Source organism: Chiloscyllium plagiosum, chromosome 45 (assembly GCF_004010195.1).
Source record: "Chiloscyllium plagiosum isolate BGI_BamShark_2017 chromosome 45, ASM401019v2, whole genome shotgun sequence".
Lineage (NCBI taxonomy): Eukaryota > Metazoa > Chordata > Chondrichthyes > Orectolobiformes > Hemiscylliidae > Chiloscyllium > Chiloscyllium plagiosum.
In genome coordinates, this window is record NC_057754.1 from 8,805,027 (window position 1) to 8,831,080 (window position 26,054).

The 26,054-nt window shown below is 43.5% G+C and overlaps 1 protein-coding gene across 5 annotated transcripts; it reads right to left on the bottom strand.

Annotated features, from left to right (window-relative positions):
• Positions 1–2,245: 2,245 nt before the first annotated feature.
• Positions 2,246–22,303, bottom strand: LOC122543892 (zinc finger protein 235-like). 5 transcript variants are annotated; one of them, XM_043682764.1, is made up of 2 exons: positions 21,875–22,049; positions 2,246–3,473 (listed from the first exon to the last, which is right to left on the bottom strand). In XM_043682764.1, the coding sequence occupies exon 2, from the start codon at positions 3,352–3,354 to the stop codon at positions 2,389–2,391; it is 966 nt and encodes a 321-aa protein (XP_043538699.1). In that variant the 5' UTR covers positions 3,355–3,473; positions 21,875–22,049; the 3' UTR covers positions 2,246–2,388. The 5 variants fall into 5 exon arrangements, 3 of the variants coding, with proteins under 3 accessions (XP_043538699.1, XP_043538698.1, XP_043538697.1); XM_043682763.1 differs by lacking the exon at positions 21,875–22,049 and adding an exon at positions 4,779–4,880; XM_043682762.1 differs by lacking the exon at positions 21,875–22,049 and adding an exon at positions 4,417–4,462.
• Positions 22,304–26,054: the final 3,751 nt, after the last annotated feature.

A 26,054-nucleotide genomic window follows, 5' to 3' on the forward strand; every position in this document is an offset into this window, starting at 1 on the left:
TTCCCTCAACGGCATCAGTGAACCAGATGGGCTTTTCTAACACTTTCGATAACAATTTCATGATAATCTTTAGACTCTACATTCCAGATTCTTTATTGAATGTAAATTCCACTATCTGCCGTGGAGGGATTTGAGTTCCAATCCCCAGAACATTAGTTTCTGGATCAGTAGGCTCGTGATAATACCATTAGGTCTCCCCAATACTGCTGTATCCAGAGAGAATTGAACATTAATGTCAGGACACATGTCATCTCCTCTCTTACCTCTCACAGAAACTTGGGAATCATCTCATCAGGGCCTGGGGAATTTATCCAATTTTAAGTGCTAAAACCACCAGTACCTCTTTCTCAATCATAATTCATTCAAGGATGTAACAGTCCTCTTCCATGATTTCTATACCATTATTGCATTTCTCTATCACAAATACAGATAGGAAGTACTCATTTAAAACCTCGTCAATGTCTTTCAATTGCACCTGCAGTTTGCTTATTAGGTCCCTAACAAGCCCTGGAGAGACAACACCTCAGGGCTCATTTGTGATTTGAACCCAGGATCTCTCACATATTCCATATCCCCAAGCTAAAACCATTCCCTTAGAGCAATGGACAAGCAATCTTCAGTGTCCAATCACAACGAAACCAGCAGAACAGAACTAAACCAGGAATATTCACTGCAGCTTTGGAGAGATAAGGCAGAAATGAATTTTATTAGCAGTTCCTTCCTACTCCGTCTCCCTGCTCCCAAGAGGCCACTGTATGTATCCCTACCCCCCAGAATATTACAATTTTTCACATATTTTGTAATCAACCTGTTCAGAGATGTTATTACACACCTATGGAGCAGGTGGAACCTAAATCTGGTCTCCTGGTTCATAGGAAAGAACATTACTACAGAGCCACATTCATTATGACGGATTTTGGATAAGCAGTGTGATAGTGTAACAACAGTGGATGAAAGGAGAGGGATGATGGCGAGGACCAGCTATCCATTGTCAGTGTACGTGAAAACTAATAGTGTTTTCGGAAGATGTTACCACGTAGAGGCTGGGTTTCGATGGCAGATGTAAAGGCGAGAGGGACAAGAAAAGAGAACCGTGAACAATATCAGTGAACATAGATAAGTTTGTGGTCAGCAGTTCACTGGGAACAGCATCAATGGAGCATGGGGTGGATCTCATACACAAGATAAGATCTGATAGGCTAGGACAGGATACAGGAGAGGAACTGAAGAAAGTCGCAGATTCAAGGCTCAGACAAGAAAGATTAATGCAAGATATTGCATTTTGGTAAAACAATCAGAGGCAAGACTTATACAATTAAAAGTTGGGCCTTGGGTAGTGATCTAGAAGAGGGATCTAGGGGTTCAAGTAAATAATTGTTTGAAGTTTGTATCACATATACATTAGGTGATTGAAAAGGCAATTAGCACACTTGCTTTCATTGCTCGGACTTCTGGGTATAGAAATTGGGACATTATGTTAAGGTTGGACAGGACATTGGTGAAGCCTCTTCTGGAGTACTGTGTCCAATTCTGGTCTCCCTGTTATAGGAAAGATATTATTAAGCCAAAGAGAGTTCAGAAGAGACTTACCAGGATGTTGCCGGAATGGAAGGTTTGAGCTATAAGGAGAGCCTGGACATGCTGGGATTTTATCCGCTTGAGTATAGGAGGTTGATAGGTGACCTCGCAGAGGTTTATAAAATCATGGGAGGTGCAGATAGAGTGAATGGCAGGTGCCTTTTCCCTAGGTTGGGGGATTTCAAGACAAGGAGGCATATTTTTCAGTGACAGGAGAAAGATTTTAAAAAGATATGCATGGCAATTTTTTTTCAAACATAGAGTGGTTCATGTGTGGAATGAACTTCCAGAGAAAGTTGTGGATGTGGGTAGTTATAACATTTAAAAGACATTTGGATAAGTATATGAATAAGAAATGTGTGGAGGGATATGGGCCAAGCCCATGCAGGCGGAACTGGTTTAGTTTTGGATTATGGTTGGCATAGACTGGTTGGACCAAAGGGTCTGTTTCTGTGCTGTATAACTATAAATCTATCAACATTTTCACCAGAGTGAGTGTGTGGAAGGAAACATATTGCAGAGGCAGCTAGTCGGGTTGTCTCGATCTTAGTGTCAAAGATGTTAATGAGCCCTTTGCACTTGTTAGAGGTAAGGATAGTGAAGACAAGGAAGCCTTTCAAAAGGAATGGATTTGTGTTTGAGATATTGAAAATTCAACACATTATAATTAACACAAAGCTGATTTATTTGACTTTTACGCAGAACATATCAATATTACTGGCCTGGCATTTTCCATCATCAGCAACAACAGACCCAAATGAATACTGTTCAGTCCTGAATGCAATGAACAGCAAGGTTCATTCACTTTAGTCACTTGTGGAGTCGCTGGTGTCTCAGCAGGTTGGATGACTGAGTAAATCTCCTCCCACACACAATGCAGATGAACGGCCTCTCCCCAGTGTGGATTCGCTGGTGTGCAGTGAGTTGAGATGATTGCCTGAACCCAGTCCCACAGTGAGAGCACCTGAATGGTCTCTCGTCAGTGTGAACACGTTGATGATACAGAAGGTCCCCAGAACTTTTAAAACACTTCCCACAGTTTGGGCATTTAAAAGGTCTCTTGTTAGTGTGCGCACGTTGATGGGACATCAGGCCACTGGAACTTGTATAGCATTTCTCACAGTCTGGGCATTTGAAAGGTCTCTTCCCAGTGTGAACACGCTGATGTGTAAGCAGGTTGGATGACCGAGTGAACCCCTTTCCACATTCAGAGCAAGTGAACGGTCTCTCCCCGGTATGAGTGCGTTGGTGTACAGCGAGGTGAGATGAGTGCCTGAACCCAGTCCCGCAGTGAGAGCACTTGAAAGGTCTCTCGTCAGTGTGAACACGTTGATGGCGCATCAGTTCCCTGGAACTTTTATAGCTTCTCCCACAGTCCAGGCATTTAAAAGGTCTGTTGTCAGTGTGGACAAGTTGATGGGACATCAGTTCTCTCGAACTTTTAAAGCACTTCTCACAGTCTGGGCATTGAAAGGGTCTCTTGTCGGTGTGAACGCGTTGATGGCGCATCAGTTCGCTGGAACTTTTATAGCACTTCCCACAGTCTGAGCATTCAAAAGGTCTGTCCTTAGTGTGAACTTGTTGGTGGGTCAGCAGGTGGGATGACTGAGTGAATCCCTTTGCACATATGGAGCAGGAGAATGGCCTCTCCCCAGTGTGACTGCGTCGATGAATTTCCAACTCAGATGGATAATGGAAACTCTCCTCACAATGCCCACACTTCCATGGTTTTCCCCCAGTGTGATTCTGCTTGTACGTGAAATTTTTCTCTTCCATGCTTAAATATTCTAAGCTATTCAGGGCACGATAAGATGGATGGCAGATCCTGCTGTGACATTTCAGTTCGAGTTCCAAATATCAAACTTCACCTTCTCATACATACTGTGTGAAACGAACTGGAAACAAGAAACAAAGCGAGAGAGAACCACGAAAACACAAATGTAGTCTGAACTGGAATTGAGTGAATTTTATAATTTGTGCAAAAACATGGCGATGAAGTAACCAAGTTGTTTTAAAAAAAATGATTCAATAATGTGTAGGGGTGTAAGGGTTGGAGAAGGCTACAGAAACAGGAAGGGCTGTAGGGGGCTGGAGGAGGTTACAGAGATAGGAAGTGGTGTCAGGGCTGGAAGAGGTTACAGAGATAGAAAGTGGTATTAGACTGGGGGAGGTTACAGGGACAGGGAGCACTGTAGGGGCTAGAAGAGGTGAGAGACAGTGAGGGCTTTGGAAGTGGGAAGCGAGAGATATAGAAGATGTCAGGAATGGAGAAGGTGGGAGATATTGAGAAGATTATTGAGGCTGGAGGAGGTGACAGTGATACGAACAGTTGTAGGGGCTATTTAAAAGGTGTGGCTCTTGCCTGAAACGTAGATTCTTCTGCTCCTCGTTTGCTAGGAGAAAGTGAGGACTGCAGATGCTGGAGATAGAGCTGAAAAATGTGTTGCTGGAAAAGCGCAGCAGGTCAGGCAGCATCAAAGGAACAGGAGAATCGATGTCTCGGGCATAAGCCCTTCTTCAGGAATAAGGAAGGTGTGCCAAGCAGGCTAAGATAAAAGGTAGGAAGGAGGGTTAAGGTGAGGGGGATAGGCCGGAGAGGGGGTGGGGGGCGGAGATGTCGGGAAGAAGATTGCAGGTCAAGAAGGCAGAGCTGAGTCCGAGGGTTGGGACTGAGAAAGGGGGGAGGGGAAATGAGGAAGCTGGAGAAATCAGCATTCATCCCTTGTGGTTGGAGGATTCCTAGGCGGTAGATGAGGCGTTTTTTTTGGTTAAGGTGAGGGTAACCTCCTTCCACCTATCGCATTCCCAACACCCCTCCCCCAAGTCCCTCCTCCCTACCTTTTATCTTAGCCTGCTTGGCACACCCTCCTCATTCCTGAAGAAGGGCTTATGCCCGAAACGTCATTCTCCTGCTCCTTTGATGCTGCCTGACCTGCTGCGCTTTTCCAGCAACACATTTTTTCAGCTCCTCGTTTGCTGCCTGACTTGCTGTGCTTTTTCAGCACCACACTCTCGTCTCTCTCTGTTCGTACCAAAAGAGATAAGAAAAGGCTTTTTAAACTCACAAATGGAAGGCGTCTGTCCCTTTCACGTGATTTGCACCTTGCCTGCCCCTTTCATTTATTTAAAAAAAAGGAGAATGTTGGTGCTGGGTGCAGACAACAGAAAGGTACAAGGCAACAAAATTTTCAGGACCCCACCTTCGCAGACACAAGTTCAGAAGTCCCACGGCACCAGGCTGGAGTCTAACAAGGTTATTTGAAACCAGAAGCTTTCACAGCGCTGCGCCTTCATCAGATGGAATGAAGAGAAACACAAGAGGCATTTAATTTACAGGCAGAGGGATGTAACAATCGGACAAAGGGCACCGTGTGCTCTGATTGGTTGGAGGACCAGAACGCCTCCGAGTGGTTTCCCGGCCTGTGGTTGACCCGAGCGCACGTCCATCATCCTACGGGGGCGTCACTACCCGCAGCTCACACTCGTTCGCGTGCATGGTGATTAAAACATGGCGGACCGCCCGCCAGCGATTAGAAGTGGGAAGGAATCTTTGGAGATAAGTTTCTTGTTTCGAAATTCACTCGTATCGGCGAAAAGACGAACGTTTCAAACCCGTGAGTTTTAACGGACGGAAAACGTTGAAGGTCGCGCGCGACAACCGCATTTACGTAGCGGCGCCGGGAAGACCACGTGACCGCAACAATACGAGCGCTGATTGACACTAACAGTGACCAATAGGGACGGAGGGGGCGAGCCCGGACTAGCCCTTTCCAACCTATTGTGACGGTAAGTGGGCGGTCCTAACTCTTGCCCCGCCTACTTCAGTGACATCCTTTTCCGACCCCGCCCACGTTCATTCAACAAACACTTGCATTTACTTAACGCCCGCACTGCTTTCAAACAACAGGCGTGGGGTTTTGCTGCCTCCAGCATGAAAACTAAATTACTGCAGCACGCTGGAATTCTCAGAGCCGTACAGCACGGACACAGGCCCTACAGCCCACACGGGTCTATGCCGACCAAAATGTCCATCCACGCTAACCCCATTTCCCTGCACTTGGTCCACATTCTTCTAAACCTTTCCTGTGCATGTATTTGTCCAAATTACTTTTAAATGTTGTTAATGTACCAGCCTCAACCATAACCATGGGCAACTCCTTCCATATGCATACCACCCTCTATGTAAAAAATTGCCCCTCGGGTTCTTTTTATTCTTTCCCCTCTCATCTTAAACTGATCACTCCTCGTCCTCAATTCCCTAACTCTGGGAAAAAGACTGAGTGCATTCACCCTATCCATGCCTCTCATGATCTTCTCTAAGATCCCCCTCAGTCTCCTAAACTCTAAAGAAAAAAAGTCCTAGCATAGATCATACAATCCCAATTGTTTGTGGAAACAGGCCATTTGTTCCAACAAGTCCACACCCGGCCCTCCAAAGAGTAACCCACCCAGACTCATTCCCCTACCCTATTACTCGACATCTCCACTGATTAATGCACCTAACCAACACATCCCTAAACACTGTGGGCAATTTAGCATAGCCAATACACCGAAACTGCCCATCTTTGAGGATTGTGGGAGGAAACTGGAGCACCCAGAGGAAACTCATGCAGGCACACGGGTAGAATGTGCAAACTCCACGCAGTCACCCAAGGCAGGAATCTAACCCATGTCCCTGGTGCTGTGAGGCAGAAGTGTAACTACTCAACCACTGTGCTGCCCTCTCCAACCTCTCCCTATAACTCAGACCATTGAGTTTTGGCGACATCCTTGTAAATTTCTTCTGCACTCGTTCCAGTTTAATAACATCCTTCCTATTGCAAGGTGACCAAAACTGAACACACTATTCCAAGTGCAACCTCACCAATGTCCTGTACAACTGCAACATAACTCGAATTAAAATAGAAAATGTTCGAGATATATACCGAGCAGGATAGTAAACTGTGAGGCAGGAGTGAATTATAGAATCACTACTAAGCAATGAGAGGTTATTCAGCCCATCGAGATTGCACATAACATCCTGTCCTGACCCCTACTCTATCCCTGTAATCCTGCATTTACCATGGCAAAAGTGAGGACTGCAGATGCTGGAAACCAGAGTTTAGATCAGAGTGGTGCTGGAAAAGCACAGCAGGTCAGGCAGCATCTGAGGAGCAGAAAAATCGATGTTTCGGGCAAAAGTTGCCTGAAACGTCGATTTTCCTGCTCCTCGGATGCTGCCTGACCTGCTGTGCTTTTCTAGCACCACTCTGATCTAAACCATGCATTTACCGTGGCCAATCCACCTACCCTGCTCATCCTGGACTCTTAACCTACTCCTCACACCTAACCTACACATCCCTAAACACTGTGGGCAATTCAGCATAGTCAATCCACCTAACCTACATAGCTTTGGACTGAGAGAGGAAAATACTCCACACAGGCAATCACCCGTGGCTAGAATCAAACCTGGGTCCCTGGCACTGTGAGGCATCACTGAGTCACCCAAAGTGTGCAGAATGACTACCCTTGTTATCAAAGAATTTGACTAAGTGTAGTATTCACATTTTAGCAAACACCTGGATACAGACTTGAAGCAGTGCAACTCAGTGGCAGAAACACTCATAGATGTTTGTAGCATTTTGGCTATCATGTCTATTTCAGTCAACAAAATCTGATTACACTAATCCTATTCCAGTTTTTTGCTCCATAACCCCGGAGGTTAATGCAATAAAAGTGAATCTAAATACTGTTTAAACATTACAAGAGTTTCTGACTCAACCAAACCTTCTGGCAGTGAGTTCTAGAGTTCCATCACCCTCTGGATATAAGTAATTTCTCCTCAATACTCCTGTTCGCCTTTTACCTCATCTTAAATCTGTGTCCCCTTGTTGTCAAGCCCTCTAATAAAAGAAAAAAAACTCTCTTCCTATCTAGGCCCCTCATAATCTTATATACCCTCTATTCAATTCCCCCTTCAATTTTCGCTGTGCCAAGGAAAGCAAAAGATCAATCTTTCCTTATAACACAAAGCCTCCAGCCCAGGCAGCATCCTGGTAAATCTCCTCTGATCCTTCTTTACTGCAATCACATCTTTCTGATGATGTAGTGAACAGAACTGTATGCAGTACTCCTGTTGAGGCACAACCAGCATTTTATACAGTTCCAGTATAACTGAAACGCTCTTGCATTCTCTGCCTCAGCTAATAAAGGCAAGTACCTCATATGACTTCTTAAACATTTTATCAACCTGTCCTGTTCTCTTAGGGATTTGTGGACATGCATCCAAAGGTCCCTCTGATCTCCAGTACTGTTTAGGGTCCCTTGCCTTGTTAGCTCTCTCCCAAGTGCATTACTTGACACTTATTTGGATTGAATCCAATTTGCCATTGCTGTGCCCAGCTGATCAGTTCATTGATATCCTCCTGTAGCTGACAACTATCCTACTTACTATCTACCACCTTACTAATTTTCATGTCATCTGCAAACTTCTTAATCATATCTTCCGAGTCCAAAACATTAATCTACCCCACAAACAGCACAGGCCTCAGCATAGAGTCCTGTGGAACCCCATTGTAGACAATCTCAGAAACATCACCCTCTGCTTCCTCTCATTAAGACAAAGTCTTAGCCAGTCTGTCGTGAGGGTCCTTATCAAAAGCCTTGCCAAAGTCCACATCAAATACATTACCCTCATCAACATTTCTGGTTACCTCCTCAAAATATTTGATCAAATTTGTCAATCTTTCCTTAACAAATCCAAACCAACTATCCCAGATTAATTGTGTCTCTCTAAGATACATTCTGACCCTCTTCCTCACCACCGAGGTTAGACTGACTGTGTGTAATTTCCTGGTCTGTTAGTTCCTGCCATTTATTCAGTTAATGGATAATGTTAATTGTCCTCCAGCCTCTGGAACCTCACCTGTAACCAGGGAGGATTTGAATATTAATGCAAAGATGTTTGATATCTCGTCCTTTGTCTTCCTTAACAGCCTTGTATACATTTCATCTAGACCTACTGATTTATTCACTTTAAAGGCTACTATACCTGCTAGGTCTTCCTGTCTTTCTACGTTAATTTCTTGTAATATCTCACTGTCCTGCATGCGAATGTCTGCACCTGGTGTCATCCTTTTTCCATTGTGAAGACCATTACAAAGTATTCACTGAGGACTGTGCTCATGTCTTCCAGATCCACAGATTGCCTCAATGGTGCCTAATTTGGCCCCTGTGGTCTCTTACTCATTATATTTACAAAAAACAGAGAAGTGCCTATTAAAGATTGAAGTTAATGGGAATCGGGGGAAATATCTCCACAGTTTGGAGTCAGACATAACATAAAGGAAGATGGTTGTCCTTGTTGGAGGTCAGTCATTTCAGTCGCAGGATATCACTCTTGGTTGTCCCAGACACCTTCAGGCCGCCTCATTGATGACATTCCCTTCATCGTAAGGTCAGAAGTGGGGATGTTCCCTTCACTGTAAGGTCAGAAGTGGGGAAGTTCCCTTCATCGTAAGGTCAGAAGTGGGGATGTTCCCTGATTGCACAATGTTAATGACTCCATCAGCTGAAGCAGTCCTGTCGCTATATAGTCAGGGATGTTGTGCTTCTGGACCATGCAAGATTGCCACACTGACATCTCTACACTCTGGTTTTATAACAGGCTGGACAGATTTCATTGCATCTGGTCCCATTCCACTTCTGTTCCAGTACCAAATGTCCTTGGATAGACTTAGTATGAAATGGGCAGACAATCTTACCACTTTGTTCAGCAAAGGGCTAAGTAGGTAGGCTGCAACAAGCTGAACTGTTAGTGAGATTATTATTTCCCATGTGTTTGGCAGTTTGTGGATTTTGCCCATTAAATTTCAGAAGTACCCATGTGGAAGCCTGAAGCCTTAGCCCATCTCCTGAACTCTCTGGATTTCCGTGAGTTGAGATTTCTCTGTGAGGAGAGTATCACCTTGTATCACACAAACCAGGGGGTGGAGGTGTAGACTTTTCAACAGAGGGAATTGAAGACTGCTAAATATGTTTGCATGGCCCAGACATGGGGGAAAGAAATTTGAAGGGGATGTGGACAGGCAGCTGTTTTCTTCCAAGTGCAGCCACAGGCTATGTATTGTGATGGGATGTTCATGTAAATCTGTACACATTCTGGTACAATGCAGTTAGAGAAACATAAGATAGAGTAGTGGTGGGTGGGGCCAGATTTGGTCATGGGAGCTAATCATGAAATAATGACAGCTTCGGGAGACCTCCACCTGATCTTAATTCATTCAGAGAAAGCTTTGTGTTTCCCCTTTTACCCTCTATTTCTCTCAAAAGGTTTTCTGAGCATTTTTCTCCATTACTCCTGCTGTTGGAGCAAAACATTTTCTGTCATTGGCTCAAATTTAATGCAAAGAGGAAACAATTCCAAGAGGAACTAAGATGGAGGACGGGAAAAATTTCTGGTTGTAACAGTTGCTTCGTTATTGAGGTATCTCTGTGACTTTAAGTCATCAGCTTATTTACATCCTATTGAGTCTCCTCTCTCATTCTGAAGACAGACTGAACCTATTCATTTGAGTTGGCTTTGGTTAAAATGGTCAGAAGTTTAACTCCAAGAAATTGAGCTATCCTAACTTTACTGACTATAAATTCCCCCCATATTTAATTGGAGGCAGTTCTGTGTATTGACATTGGACAAAATGTTCTAGAAAAGAAGCATTAACTAATTGAGAGCTCAAGTTCATTTTTATAACATTTAAAGGCCTCAAGAAATAAATAGATATATCTCTGACAGAAAGAGCTGTGTTAATGTTGTGTGCACCTGACTATGCTTCAAGACACCTGGGGCATAGTCACGTGACCTGTTGTTCATAAACAATTCATGTTTCAACACTGCAAAACATTCAACCTTTGAAGAGGTTTATGTTAAATGCTGAAAGTAAGATGAAATGTATTTATAGCAACTCATTGACTGAAGGGGTGCAATAAAGATGGAACAGAGGTGTGTGGAGAACAAGGCTGCTGACTTTTTCATCTCAGGTTCCCCCTTGCTGTTATAAAATTTGTTTTCAACAATGGCAGACCATGTCCTGTTCGATTATACTTGTGTTGAGGGTAGTCGATGGTCACCATGAGGTTGGCTGGTGGACAGTCGCTGGATGGGCAGGTCTATGACTGGAGGGAAGCATTAGATTTGGGGATGAGGTGACGTTAATCAGGGTGGAACTGAACAAAGTTAAGTGTGCAGAGGACCAAAGTTCAAGTGAAGATTTGCACAACAGTGTGGCAAGGCTGGGATGGAAATGGGCAATTGTTTTAAGGTGAATGTAGACTGTTGGTATTTAGTTATGAGGCTTGAAGTGCAGTTTTAGGCTGGACATTACTGACTACTATGTTATACTGTTACAAACTGTCTCTCTACACTACCCTAACATATCCTCCTCGATCATCCATCATGAATGGGAACAGATTAAAGACCCTTCTATTACTGTACCCAAGGGGCAAGAGAGGATGTAGATAGAGAGAAACTACTTCTGTAAGTTGGAATCTCTAGGGAGAGAAGGTGGAATCTAAAAATTAAAGCCATACTTTCAAGAGTCAAATTACAAATCTTCCACTCTTTGACATTTGATGGCATTACCGTCACTGAATCTTTTACAATCAACATCCTGGGGATTACCACTGATCAGGAACTGGACTGGATTGGACCTAACTAACAGCATTGTGGCAGTGGTTCAAGGAGGCAGCTCACCTCCACCTTCTAGAGGGATGGATGACAAATGCTGACCTTGTCGTCGAGATCCACATCCACAAAAGGATGTATGTGTACCCGATACCCATTTGCTCCTCTATTCCATTTACATTCCTTTATATTACATTAGTGTGTGTTTAACATATGTCAGTTGTATTCCACTGTAAGTTTATTCATACGTTCCAAAGTTTAGCTCATTAATATCAATTCTGGATTATTTAACTGGATGAGGGCATTGCTGGCAAGGCCATCATTTGTTGCTCATGTCTAATTGGTCTTGAAATGAGTGGCTTGCTGGGCCAGTTCAGAGGGCAACTCCGAGCTACCACATTGTGGAGGTCTGAAGTCACATGTCAGCTAGACCAGGTTCTTTCTTGAAAAGGACATTAGTGAATCAGATGAATCTTCACAACAATCGTGATAATTGTCCTGGTCACTATTACAAAGACTAGTTTTTCATGCCACCATCTGTCCTTTATTATTGGTGTGTGGGAACCTGCTGTGCACAAACATGTTCGCATCTTTACTCACATCCACTTGAGAGGTACTTAATTGGTCATAATGTGCTTTTTAGACATTGGTCATGAAACGTGCAAAATGAACACAAGTCTTCCTTTAACAGACCAACACTGAGTCTCATTGAACACGAATCAAGATTCCATTTACAGGGTTTATTTTAAAAATGCAAGAGGAGCACCAATGGCCAGTCCTAAGGTGAGAACTCCTGGATGCAAGAAATGACTCAACCAGGCCCTTGCAGTAATCAGTGGATTTGCAGGTGTATTAGCAGGGTGAATGACCAAGTGGAGGCTTTTCCATATACTGAGCAGGTGAACGGCCTCTCCCCGCTGTGACTGCGCCGATGCTGGGTCAGTGCCCATGAAGTCTTGAAGTTTTTTTTGACAGTCTGAGCACTGAAAGGGTATCTCGTCGGAGTGGATCCGCTGATGAACGAGCAGGTTGAATGATAAAGTGAATCCCTTGCCGCACTCGGAGCAAATGTAAGGCCACTCTCCAGTGTATAGCCGCCGGTGTTTGATCAGGTTGGAAGACTGACCAAATCCCTTGCCACACTCTGGGCAGATGAACGGCCTCTCCCCGGTGTGGAGCCGCCAATGCTGCAACAGCTGGCGGGAGCTCCTGAAGCATTTCTCGCAGTCAGTGCACGGGAAGGGCCTCGTCAGTGTGGACTTGCTGGTGGGACAGCAGGCTGGAAGACTGAGTGAATCCCATGCCGCGCACTGTGCAGGTGAATGGTCTCTTCCCAGTGTGTACATACTGGTGCATTTCCAGCTGGTAAGGGTAACTGAAGCTCTTCCCACAGCGCCCACATTGATGTGGCTGCTCCCTCGCATGACTGCGCAGATGCCTCAGCAGATTGGATGATCGGCTGAACGAGCGATGACAAATGCAGCAGGCATGTGGTGTCCCCTAACTGTAGTTGCTACTTTCCCGCTCCATTGACAAAGACTCGCTCTAAATCGACTGAACGATTGGGATATTGGTGTTGACTTTGGTTCGAGTTTCCTGCCTGCAAATCATTCATTCATTACAGGCAGCTAGCATGAATATTTCCTGTAAGCACAGGATAGAAATTCAGAAGAGACTATTTTCAGCCTTAGCTTTATCTCCTTCCAAATTGCACTTAATGGGTCATGTATGGGTCAGTGACATTGTCCTTTCAATTAAAGAACAACTGCTTAGGCTTGCATAATAGCTTCAATAGCTGGGTACGTTGTATCAAGTATATTAGAGTTGATCACCAAAAGCTTGTTCAAAGAGCCAGTTTTTAAGAACCATCGTAAAGGATAGAGAGAGAGCATGCAGTAGAGAGATTTAGAGAGGGAATTCCAAGCTTAGGGTCCAAGTAGCTGAAGTTGCAACCATCAGCGGTGGAATGACTAAAACCAGGGATGCTAAGAGGCCAGAATCAGAGGAAGGTGGAGATGTCAGAGGGATGTATTGCTGGAAGACCTCACAGAGATAGAAGGGAAGGAGGACCATGGAAACATTTGTAAATATGATCAAATATTTTTAAATCAAGACATTGCTCAACGAAGAGTCAATGCAGGTTAGCAAGCCTGGAGTGTGCTCAGGGGTGAATTGGGACTATGTGTGAGCTAGGACACTGGGCAGCAGAATTTTGAATAACATCAAGATTCAGAGAGTAGAATGTGGGTACTAGTAAGGAGGGCCTTGGAATAATAGTGTCAAAATAATAAATGAAAAGTAAATAACAGAGGCACAAAATGAACATTTGTACATGCAAATAGCCTTTTTAATTTGAAGCCTGCATTCAGTAGGATCATAGATAATCTGGTTGTGGTATAAATTGTATTTCTGTCTGCTCTATCCCTCATGTTGACTCCCTTGTCTGTCAAAAAAACCTAACCATCTCAGTCTTAAACAAGCCCACCCCACACTGTTCCCTATGGAAGAGGTTTCCAAAGACGTATGATCCTGTGAAAGAGAAAAACCTTTCCTCGTCTCTGTCCTACAACCTCTTAAGAATTCTTAAACCTTGCCCCCCGATTCTGTGCTCTCCCGAAGTTCAAACATCCTCTTAAAATCCACATAAAGACTCTTCAGGAAGTCGTATATTTCAATAAGATCACCTCTGATTCTTCCAATCTCCTGTGGGTGTAGGCCTAAACCATTCAACCTATCTTCAAAAGAAAACCCCTTCATCTCAGGAACGAGTAAAGATGTATTTTCTCTGAATTGCTTTTTAACAAAGATACAAATGAGAGTTTGTGGTGAAACGGTTAAAAATTATGTCCCAATACATGTGTGAATCTAACCGGAATGGAGGTGTTGCTTAGTCCCGTGTGAATCTTATTACACACCTCCCCGTGTGAATCTTCTTATCTGTATGTAACCAGAATGGAATGTGTTTTTTAGCCTTGCTCTGCTGTTCACATGAATGTTTATATCTGGAAAAGAGTATATCAGCTGGAAAAGTCTCCAGTTCGGTGAGTCTGCTCCGGGGTTGCGTTTAACCGCCGAGCGTGGGTTGTTGGCAACCGCTCTACGAGAACTGACGGCTCCCAGTTCCGGTAACATGTAGAGTGAGTATAAGCCAGACCCGTTGTAAGTATGAGACCTGGTTGTGGCGACGCTGCGGGGAATAAAATGCTCATATTCTAGCAGACTCGCCTCTTGGTCATTTGTTCTGTGTCAGACTACTCTCCTGCGAACCTGACCTTGAGAATTTTTTTAAAACAGAGTTTCAGCAGAAGACTTGAAACAAAGGTGAAGCTAAGTGATGTTAGGGTGGTCTTAATGCCAAAGATCAAATGTGACACCTCAGCCTCAAGAGGTTGCCATGCAGAGGGACAAAGTCAGCAGTTTGGATCCGGAACTTCAATTAAATATCGGGAGCATTGGAGGGAACATCTGTTCATCCACAACCGGATGTCAGACAAGTCATCACCTCTTGCACAGACAGAGGGACAATGAAACGCTGATGCAGTGAGACAGGCTGCCCCATTAATTAGAGACAGATTTGAGCTCTTAAGAGATGAGGAAATGACTATTCCATTAACTGGCTGCTCACAAACGTTTACCAGGAACATTTAACTCAGATAATGCAGAGTGAAAGTACAAAGGACCAGAATTGCACGCAATATTCAACAGTGGCTTAACCAATGTCCTGTACTCAATACTCTGACCAATAAAGGAAAGCATACCAAACACCGCCTTCACTATCCTATCTACCTGCGACTCCACTTTCAAGGAGCTATGAACCTGCACTCCAAGGTCTCTTTGTTCAGCAACACTCCTTGGGAAGTTACCATTAAGTATATAAGTCCTGTTAAGATTTGCTTTCCCAAAATGCAGCACCTTGCATTTATCCGAATTAACTCCATCTGCCACTTCTCAGCCCATTGGCCCATCTGGTCAAGATTGTGTTATAATCTGAGGTCACCCTCTTCGCTGTCCACTACACCTCCAATTTTGGTGTCATCTGCAAACTTACTAACTGTACCTCTTATGCTCACATCTAAATCATTTATATAAAGGACCCAGCACCGATTCTTGTGGCACTCCACTGGTCACAGGCCTCCAGTCTGAAAAACAACCCTCCACCACCACCCCCTGTCTTCTACCTTTGAGCCAGTTCTGTATCCAAATGGCTAGTTCTCCCTGCATTCCCTGAGATCTAACCTTGCTAATCAGTCTCCCATGGGGAACCTTGTCAAGCGCCTTACTGAAATCCATACTGATCACATCTACCGCTCTGCCCTCATCAATCCTCTTTGTTACTTCCTCAAAAAATTCAATCAAGTTTGTGAGACATGATTTCCCACGCACAAAACCATGTTGCCTATCCATATTCAGTCCTTGCCTTTCCAAATACAGGTACATCCTGTCCCACAGGATTCCCTCCAACAACGTGCCCACCACTGACATCAGGCTCACTGTTCTGTAGTTTCCTGGCTTGTCCTTACCACCCTTCTTAAACAGTGGCACCACGTTAGCCAACCTCCAGTCTTCCGGCACCTCACCGGTGACTACCGTTGATACAAATAACTCAGCAAGAGATCTAGCAATCACTTCTCTATCTTCCCACAGAGTTCTAGGGTACACATGATCAGGTCCTAGGGATTTATCCACTTTTATGCATTTCAAGACATCCAGCACTTCCTCCTCTGTAATATGGACATTTTGCAAGATGTCGCCATCTATTTCCCTACAGTCTATATCTTCCTTATCCTTTTCCACAGTAAATACTGATGCAAAATACTCATTTAGTATCTCCCCCATTTTCTGCGGCTCCACACAAAGGCTGCCTTGCTGATCTTTGAGGGGACCTATTCTGTCCCCAGTTACCTTTTTGTCCTTTATGTATTTGTAAAAACTCTTTGGATTCTCCTTAATTCTACTTGCCAAAGCTATATCATGTCCCCTTTTTGCCCTCCTGATTTCCCTCTTAAATATATTCCTACTTTCTTTATACTCTTCTACTCATCCAGCATTCCCTATACCTACCAGCCTTCCCTTTCACCCTGACAGGAATATATTTTCTCTGGTTCCCTTTCACCCTGACAGGAATATATTTTCTCTGGATTCTTGTTATGTCATTTCTGAAGGCTTCCCATTTTCCAGCCGTCCCTTTACCTGTGAACATCTGCCCCTTATCAGCTTTCGAAAGTTCTTACCTAATACCGTCAAAATTGGCCTTTCTCCAAGTTAGAACTTCAACTTTTAGATCTGGTCTATCCTTTTCCATCATTATTTTAAATCTAATAGAATTATGGTCGCTGGCCCCAAAGCGCTTCCCCACTGACACCTCAGTCACCTGCCCTGCCTTATTTCCCAAGAGTAGGTCAAGTTTTGCACCTTCTCTAGTAGGTACATCCACATACTGAATCAGAAAATTGTCTTGTACACATAACAAATTCCTCTCCACCTAAACACTTAACACTATGGCAGTCCCAGTCGATGTGTGTAAAGTTAAAATCCCCTACCATTACCACCCTGTTTTTCTTACAGATAGCTGAGATCTCCTTACAAGTTTGTTTCTCAATTTCCCTGACTATGAGGGCATCTATGATACAATCCCAATAAGGTGATCATCCCTTTCTTATTTCTCAATAACTTCCCTGGATGTATTTCCAGGAATATCCTCCCTCAGCACAGTTGTAATCCTATCCCTTATCAAAAATGCCACTCCCCCTCCTCTCTTGCCTCCCTTTCTATCCTTCCTGTAACATTTGTATCCTGGAACATTAAGCTGCCAGTCCTGCCCATCCCTGAGCCATGTTTCTGTAATTGCTATGATATCCCAGTCCCATTTCCTAATCATGCTCTGAGTTCATCTGCCTTCCCTGTTAGGCCCCTAGCATTGAAATAAATGCAGTTTAATTTATTCATCCTACCTTGTCCCTGCTTGCCCTGATTGTTTGACTCACTTCTGTTCTCAACTGTACCAGTCTCAGATTGCTCTCGTTCCTCACTAATTCCCTGGATCCCATCCCCCCATCTTACTAGTTTATGGGCGGCACGGTGGCACAGTGGTTAGCACTGCTGCCTCACAGCACCAGAGACCCGGGTTCAATTCCCACCTCAGGCAACTGACTGTGTGGAGTTTGCACATTCTCCCCGTGTCTGCGTGGGTTTCCTCCGGGTGCTCCAGTTTCCTCCCACAGTCCAAAGTTGTGCAGGTTAGGTGAATTGTCCATGCTAAATTGCCCGTAGTGTTAGGTGCAGGGGTAAATGTAGGGGAATGGGTCTGGGTGGGTGCGCCTTGGTGGGTTGGTGTGGACTTGTTGGGCCAAAGGGCCTGTTTCCACACTGTAAGTAATCTAATCTAAATCCTACCAAGCAGTTCTAGCAAATCTCCCTGCTAGTATATTAGTCCCTTCCAATTTAGGTGCAATCCGTCCTTCTTGTACAGGTCACTTCTGCCCCAAAAGAGATTCCAATGATCCAAAAATGTGAATCTTTCTCCCATAACCAGCACCTCAGTCATGCGTTCATCTGCTCTATTCTCCTACTCCTGCCCTCATTAACTCGTAGCACCAGGAATAATCCAAATATTACTACTCTCGAGGACCTCTTTTTTAAATTTCTGCCTAACTCTCTGCAATCACTCTTCAGAATCTCAACCTTTTCCCTTCCTATGTTGTTGGTTCCAATGTGGACAATGACCTCTTGCTGGCCCCCCTCCCCTGTGAGAACATTCTGCACCGTCTCCGAGACATCCTTGGTCCTGGCACCAGGGAAGCGACACACCATTCTGCTTTTTCACTGCTGGCCACAGAAACATCTGTCTGTACCTCGACCTAGAGAATCCCCTAACACAATTGATCTCTTGGAACCCAACGTCCCCTCATTGCATTACAGCCAGTCTCCATACCAGAAATTTGACTGTTCGTACAACGCTCCCCTGAGAATCCATCAATCCTACATTTTCCAAAACAGCATACCTGTTTGAAATGGGTATATCCACAAGAGACTCCTGCACTCCTACCTCTCTTACCCTTCCTGGAGTTAACCCATCTATGTGACTGTATCTGAGACTTTCCCCCCCTTCCTATAACTGCCATCCATCACATACTATAGCTGTTGCAAATTCCTCATTGCTTCTAACTGTCTCTCCAACCGATCCATTCGATCTGATAAGATTTGCATCCAACAGTATTTATGGCAGATATAATCCACAGTAACCCTTAAACTCTCTTTAAACTCTCACATCTGACAAGAGGTACATATCACTCTATTAAAGGCCATTTTTGCTCCTTCACAATCTACAAACCCAGAAAATAACATTGTCATATTCCTCCACAAACACTGCCCCAGGTTAAATAAATAGTTATGGCTTATATTTTAAGTTTAATCAAGAGACATCTCCAAAAACACATAATCAAGAAAGAACCTACTCTACTCACTTGCTCCCGATCTACTGTAGCTAGCCCGCTCATGATTTTGAAAACCTCTCTCTGACTTACTCTTTGCCTCTCCAAGGAGGACGGTCCCAACTTCTTCAATCTACCCTCCAATCACAATATTTCAATTCCAAGTAAGGGAAACAAGATTGAGGAATGGATACTTTGACATCTTTTCATCCAAACGCTGGTGGTGAAGATCTGAAACGCATTGCCTGAAAAGCTGGTCGAGGTTGAAACCCTAATCTGCAGCTCACCACATCTTCTTAAGGGCAACTAGAGATGGGCAATAAATGCTGATGAATGAATAATTTTAAAAAAACACACGCTTTGAAACAGCTGGATACAAATTTGAAATGCTATAACCTAAAATAACAGAAAGAACATGACCTGAGAGAAACTAAAATAACAACCTGTGTGTGATTCATAAGGATTACAGCCCAGGAGCAGGCCATTCACCGCATCCAGCTGGAGCTGATTCTCTGAAGATGCAATTTAGATGTGGAACAAGCAGGGTGATTTTTTTTCAGGTGCAAGGAAAAGGTGGAGAGGAGAGGGGTGGTTGGGAGGTTGAACTAGGGGTTGTTGATGTACATGCACGATTATATACTGTGTTTTCTTCATGTCACCAAGGAAGAGCAGATAGATGAGAAATAGCAGGGAGCCACAAAAACACATTTGGAGGCATACATACAGACACACGAACACATTCACTGACATGCAAACACGGACACAAATGCATCGAGTCACACTAATATGACAAAGAGCAAATATTTGGTGACTGAGGTTTTGGAACCTCAAAAGGACAAAGAGTGAGGATTTTTAGTGAAGTCTTTTCCTTTAAACACTTGCAAGGAAGGCACTGGGAAACCAATACATGTATTCTATTCACAGTTATATTACTCGTGGTTCATTGATATTGATGTGGGACCGACGTGTGATTTAAGAAGAGGGCCCAAAAAAATCAAGAAAAGAGCAGAGGACTTGCCCTTGTGCAGATCACTAGTTATGCTCATTTTAGACCCAACACCCCACCTCTTCCCAAATGTAAATTTCCATGCCACACTCTATCCCTTCTCCCTGGGCTGAAATCCAGACTCACATGCCATCATCTTCATTGCCCAGCTAATGTTGATCATTGTAACAGGAAGCTAAGTTAGCTGGTTACTCATCAGACAGCATCTGCAGTCCTCACTTCTCCTATTCGTCAGAGTGTCGCTTAAAAAAACTGTTTTTCTTTAAAATCACTTGGTCAGTAAGGGATGTACAGTCAGAGTGAGCCACACTGAGACAAGATACTGAATACCTGAAATTTAATTCAAAATGGGAATTCAATGCATTGTGGAAAAGTGTGTTTTAAGTTAGGTTTAATGTAAGAAGTTAAGTCGGCTAAGTGGGGAGTTCAGTGAAGCTGGTGGGGGGAGGGGGGTAAGGAGTTGTTCCTTTCTAAACTGCTGTTAGGACCTGTGTCTCAAAGTTCATAAATTTTGGAAAAAATACATTTAGAAAAAAAACTAAAAAAAAAAATCGATACTGGTCTCCCTCCTTTCGGAAGGATGTTGTGAAGCTTGGAAGGGTTCAGAAAAGATTTACAAGAATGTTTCCAGGGTTGAGAGTTTGAGCTATAGTGAGAGGCTGAGGCTGTTTTCCCTGGATCGTCGGAGGCTGAGAGGTGATGTTATAGAGGTTTATAAAATCATGAGGGGCATGGATACAGTAAATAGACAAGGACTTTTCCCTGGAGTGGGGGAGTCCAGAACAAGAGGGCATAGATTTAGGGTGAGAGCGGGAAGATTTAAAAGGGACCTAAGGAGCAACTTTTTCATGCAGAGGATGGTGCATGTATGGAATGAGCTGCAAGCGGAAGTGGTGGAGGCTGGTACAATACAACATTTAAAAGGCATTTGGGTGGGTTTATGAATAGGAAGGACTTAGAGGGATATGGGCCAAGTGCTGGCAAATGGGGTTATATTAATTTAGGATATCTAGTCAGCATGGACAAGTTGGAATTGAAAAGTCTATTTCCATTCTGTACATCTCTATGACTCTGAATCTAAGTAACACAAAAGCCTGATGAAGGTGTGCCATCTGTGGCACGTGGAGAGTCATAGACACTTTACGATTTGGATAAGCACATAAGCAGGAAGTGCTACCAGCTGAACAAGCTTGAGTTATGGGTTTCAGAGCTCAAGAAGCAACTGGACTAACTGTGGTATATCCATGAGGCTGGGAACTTTGTTGGTAGCGTAATCAGATAGGTGATCACACACAGGCTAGGCACATGCAGGTAGAGAAGCATCAGGTGACCACCAGGCAGTTGAAGAGAGCCAGACAGCTATTGCAGCACTCCCGGAGGCCATCTCTCAAAACTTTAACAATGTAGAATGGCAAGAGGTAAACATAGAGCACCACTGATGGTCCAGATCTACAGGAAGATGAGTGGGAGAGCAATCGTGGTGAGGGAACAAACAGACATGTCTATGGCTATAGACATGACTCCAAGAATGCTAATGTTGCCTCTCTCCTGCCAGGATCAAGGCTATCACATGCAGTTGCAGGACATTGATAAGGATGGGTGGGTGAGCAGCCAAAGCCCACGTTGGTACCAATGGCAAAGGTAAAGGAGGGGGGGAAATGTAGTCCTGCAGTGCGATAATCAAATCAGTCATCACCGTGGGCGGCACGGTGGCACAGTGGTTAGCACTGCTGCCTCACAGCGCCTGAGACCCGGGTTCAATTCACATCACAAAAGATGTGCAGGGTCAGGTGAATTGGCCATGCTAAATTGCCCGTAGTGTTAGGTAAGGGGTAAATGTAGGGGTATGGGTGGGTTTCGCTTCGGCGGGTCGGTGTGGACTTGTTGGGCCGAAGGGCCTGTTTCCACACTGTAATGTAATCTAATCTAATCTCTCATGGTGACTGGGGTGTTGACGCCCAGCTCACATCCAGTTCCCTCACCAAGATGGCTGTCCATTCGCTGTGCTCTCCGCACCTACCTTTCCAAAGATGGAGGGAGGTTGAACGGTTGCCTGGGTAACCTCGGGACGGCCCTCCTCCCTGATCCGCCCTGACACCCACTCACAAAATGGCGATCAGCGAGACCGCTCCCCCGAGGCCTGATCCCGCCCGCACGATAAATACGGCACCGAAGGACTCTCATTCAAGGTCCCAGCCTTACCTTTAGGAATTGATGAAGTTACCAGGCCCCAGTGTCGTGGTTTCCATCCCTACCCTGTCTCAATCTCCTGCCACCGCCACCTGAAATGTCCGCCCCTCAGCTTGTCGCTATGACTGACATTGAGCATGCTCAGAGCACTGTCCGATCCGCGGCTGCGCACTGGATTCCTGTTCCCTGGAAATCTAATTTTGCATAAATCTACCAGAGTAAAATAGACCAAATTAATCTTTGAAATGTGTTGAAAGAGAATTGATGAAAATTCCTGGAGCATAAACTCCGGCATGGTCTGGTCAGGCTGAATGCCCTGTTTTTGTTAACACTGTCATGCTAAATATCTGAATTTTAAAAATGCTGGAAGAACATGTATGGCAGCATTTGTGGCGAGAGAAACAGAATGAAAATGTCAAATTCAATGACTTCTAGAATTCAATAGCCCGTTTCTGTTCTGCGTATCCTGTGTAATCATTGAAAGGTTTCAACCTGGAGAGGCAGTAGGACACCCACAATAGGGAGAAATCGTGGAAAAGTGGGGACATTGAGAATTCGTTTTAAAATCCCTTGAAGCTAGAAAGTTTTCAGTGAAATTGCACTGGGATGAGGCTATTCACTTGCTACATGCCTGGGTAGATCGACTTAGCCATCCAGTTTCCAGATACAGCACAGAAGAATGACCTTCGACCCTCGATGTTTGCACCGATCTGTGGAACCAATCTGAAGCCCATCTAACCTACACTATTCCATTCTTGTCCATATGCCTATCCAATGACCATTTAAATGCCCTTACAGTTGGTGAGTCTACGACTGTTGCAGGCATTACGTTCCACGCCCCTACCAGTCTCTGAGTAAAAAAACTACCTCTGACATTCGTCCTATATCTATCATCCCTCAATTTAAAGCTATGTCCCCTCATGCTAGCAATTGCCACCCAAGGGAAAAGGTTCTCACTGTCTAACCTATCTAACCCTCTGGTTATCTTATATGTCTCAATAAAGAGTTCAGAAAACATTTACAAGTATGTTGCCAGGGTTGGAGGATTTGAGCTATAGGGAGAGGCTGAACAGGCTGGGGCTGTTGTCCCTGGAGTGTCAGAGGCTGAGGCGTGACCTTATAGAGGTTTACAAAATTATGAGGGGCATGAATAGGGTAAATAGGCAAAGTCTTTTCCCTGGGGTGGTGGAGTCCAGAACTAGACGGCATAGGTTTAGGGTGAGAGGAGAAAAATATAAAAGGGACCTGAGGGGCAACTTTTTCACACAGAGAGTGGTACGTGATTGGAATGAGCTGCCAGAGGAAGTGGTGGAGGCTGGTACAATTGCAACATTTTAAAGGCATTTGGATGGGTATATGAATAGGAAGGGTTTGGAGGGATATGGGCTGGGTGCTGGCAGGTGGGACTAGATTGGGTTGGGATATCGGGTTGGACTGAAAGGTCTGTTTCCATGCTGTACATCTCTATGACTCTAAGCCCCCTCTCAACCTTCTTCTCTAACGAAAACAGCCACAAGTCCCTCAGCCTTTCCTCGTAAGACCTTCCCTCCATATCAGGCAAAATCCTAGCAAATCTCTTCTGAACCCTTTCAAAGCTTCCACATCCTTCCTATAATGCGGTGACCAAAACTGTATGCAATAATTCCAAATGTGGCCGCACCAGAGTTTTGTATGGCTGCAGCATGATTTTGTGGTTCTGAAACTCAATACCTCTACCAATAAAAGCTAACACACCATATGCCTTCTTCACGTGGGTTTTAACACCTGTAGGAATTTATTTCTTTCATTGAGTATTTATATAGTCTTTAGGTGGATGTGCAGAAGTTCCATGTAATCACAGGGGAATGTGCATGCTGTCCTAGACAGAGTTATATTGTTCACATGATCACACCTGTAATTAGACAAGAGTTGTATCATTGTACAGTAAAATGTTCTCACTGGCAGCCAAAGGGGATATAGTTGGATTACCAATGTAAAAATGCTCCTTTTAGGGCTTTAGTGTAGTGGAGAAAAGACAAAAAGTAAAGAAACAGATGGTTGAAATAATTGAGAAAACTGGAAACTGCACAAGGAACCTCGAAACAGAAAAATATTTAATTCATCAGTGTAACTGGAAAAGCGCTGAGACACACACCTAAATGAGAGTGTTTCACTGACATGAAGTTGCATCATCTCAAATGCATGGTCCACAGTGGTGAGAAACCACATACATGTTTTATGTTTAGCTGAGACTTTAACTGATCATCCAGATAGGAGAGACAAAAGAATATCTGCATAAATGGTAAGCCATTTTGAACTGAAATCTGAAATTTCCTTACTGAGAAAGTAAAGAATCTATGGAATCTCTACCATGAAAGCTTGTGGATTCAAAGTTATTGAATATCTTCTAAAACAAAATCAATAAATTTCAAGAAGATACAAGTGTAAATGGGCTTGCAGAGAACAAGAATATAATGTTGAGGCAGAGGATCTGCCATGTTCTTATTGAATGGTAAAGAGGATTCAGTAAGCCAAATCGTCTTTTCCTGCTTCTATTTTCTACATTGCTCTACTATGAAGATATTGTGAAAATATTTGGACTGTGATTGGAATTCATTTACCTAGCTAAGGCACTAACTCAATGGTGCAGTCACACTGGGGAGAGACCATTCACTTGGTCAGTGTAAAGGAAGTGATTCAACATTATATAAAAACAGACAATGTTGGTAGCATCCCTCAGGAGTGGAACAGAGTTAATGTTTTGAGCCTGAGACTTCTTCAGAACAGATTCAGTTCTTAAGAAGTTATTTGAACTTGAAACTGCTAAGTTTCTCTGGCATTTGTTTTTATTTCAGATATGCAGCATCTGCAATATTTTGATTGTACTTTGCTTTCATACTGTATTGACACCTGTTTAGAAATACAAGTTTAATTGAGAAATAAGGATAACTAATTAAGTAGGACATGGATAGATGTTAAAAACATTGCAAAATAAAAATTCATGTAGGAGTTAATGATTAAAGGTATAATTGCAGCAAACAAGAAGGGTTTACTTTGAAGTTAGAATGGATATAGAAGGGGACACAAATATGACTCATATATGTTATTATTTAATAGATTCTTATTCAATACAGACAACAAAAAGGTATAAAGAATGGTTAATTATTGAGAAAAAGATCTAAAAACAGACATGGCAACATCACACCTAGACATACAAAGAAGATGTTAATTACAATAGGAATACCAAAACCATCCAACAGCTTAGAAATGGCAAAGCATGATCAGACATTTAGACTTTGCTGATAAGCCTTTTAATTCTAACAGAAAGAATGAGGGGAGATGAATAGAATATCCATATGAGTATAAAATATCACAAGTTGATGAGATAAAAGTTCACAACTTCATCAAGGAATCATCACTGAATAATTATGGAATAGCATAAAGTGATACAGCATCACGTAAAAGTGGAAGGAAGCTCTACAGAGGGTAAACATTTACATGTATAAAGCCAGAAGGGTCCAAACAATACAAAAATAAAAGCCTTTCACTGAAATTTCAGAAGTATTCAGATAATACTTCTCAAAATATATTTTCGTCCACCAGAAGATATCTTTTTTATTTAGGGCTTTCAGGTAAAAGTTTACTTTAAATGTTGATGGTTATTCCATTCTTAGCTGTTATAGATACTTCTAGATGTTCTTGGATATTCTTTATGATAAATAACATCTAACTGGATTTTATTAGATTTGATGATACATCTTTTGATAATTTTTTTTGGCATAGTAGCATACTTATCCAAACCGTTGTCTAATTCCTCCTTAAACAAGTCAGACAACTCCAACCAGAATGTTATGAATACGCAGTCACTCGCTCTGGCTCTGTGAAGCTGCTTTCTTTATCTCTCTCTCTGGATGGTCAGCTGTGCTGCCTGTTGCCTTGCTAGTCTCCTCAGGAGAAGGTCCAGGAGAGCATTTGCAGGTGGACTCTGTTTTTATACCCTTTTAGATGGTTTTCTGGAATTTTCTGTAGTTCTGGCTAATCAGGGCTACTCGGTTAATAGTTTGACAATGTCAATCATTTGGGTGCTATGCTACTGCTTGTTTCTTTGTGCAGCGAGACCTGATGCCTTCCTGTCTGTGCCCTCACTTGTTTAGTGGATAATTTATTGGGGGTATATATGTCCAGGATAACTGTTGCCTTTTACATTATGCTA

What these genes read in the sequence shown, in the direction of transcription:
- LOC122543892 (XM_043682764.1), bottom strand. Translation starts at nt 3,354, where the DNA reads ATGGAAGAGAAAAATTTCACGTACAAGCAGAATCACACTGGGGGAAAA.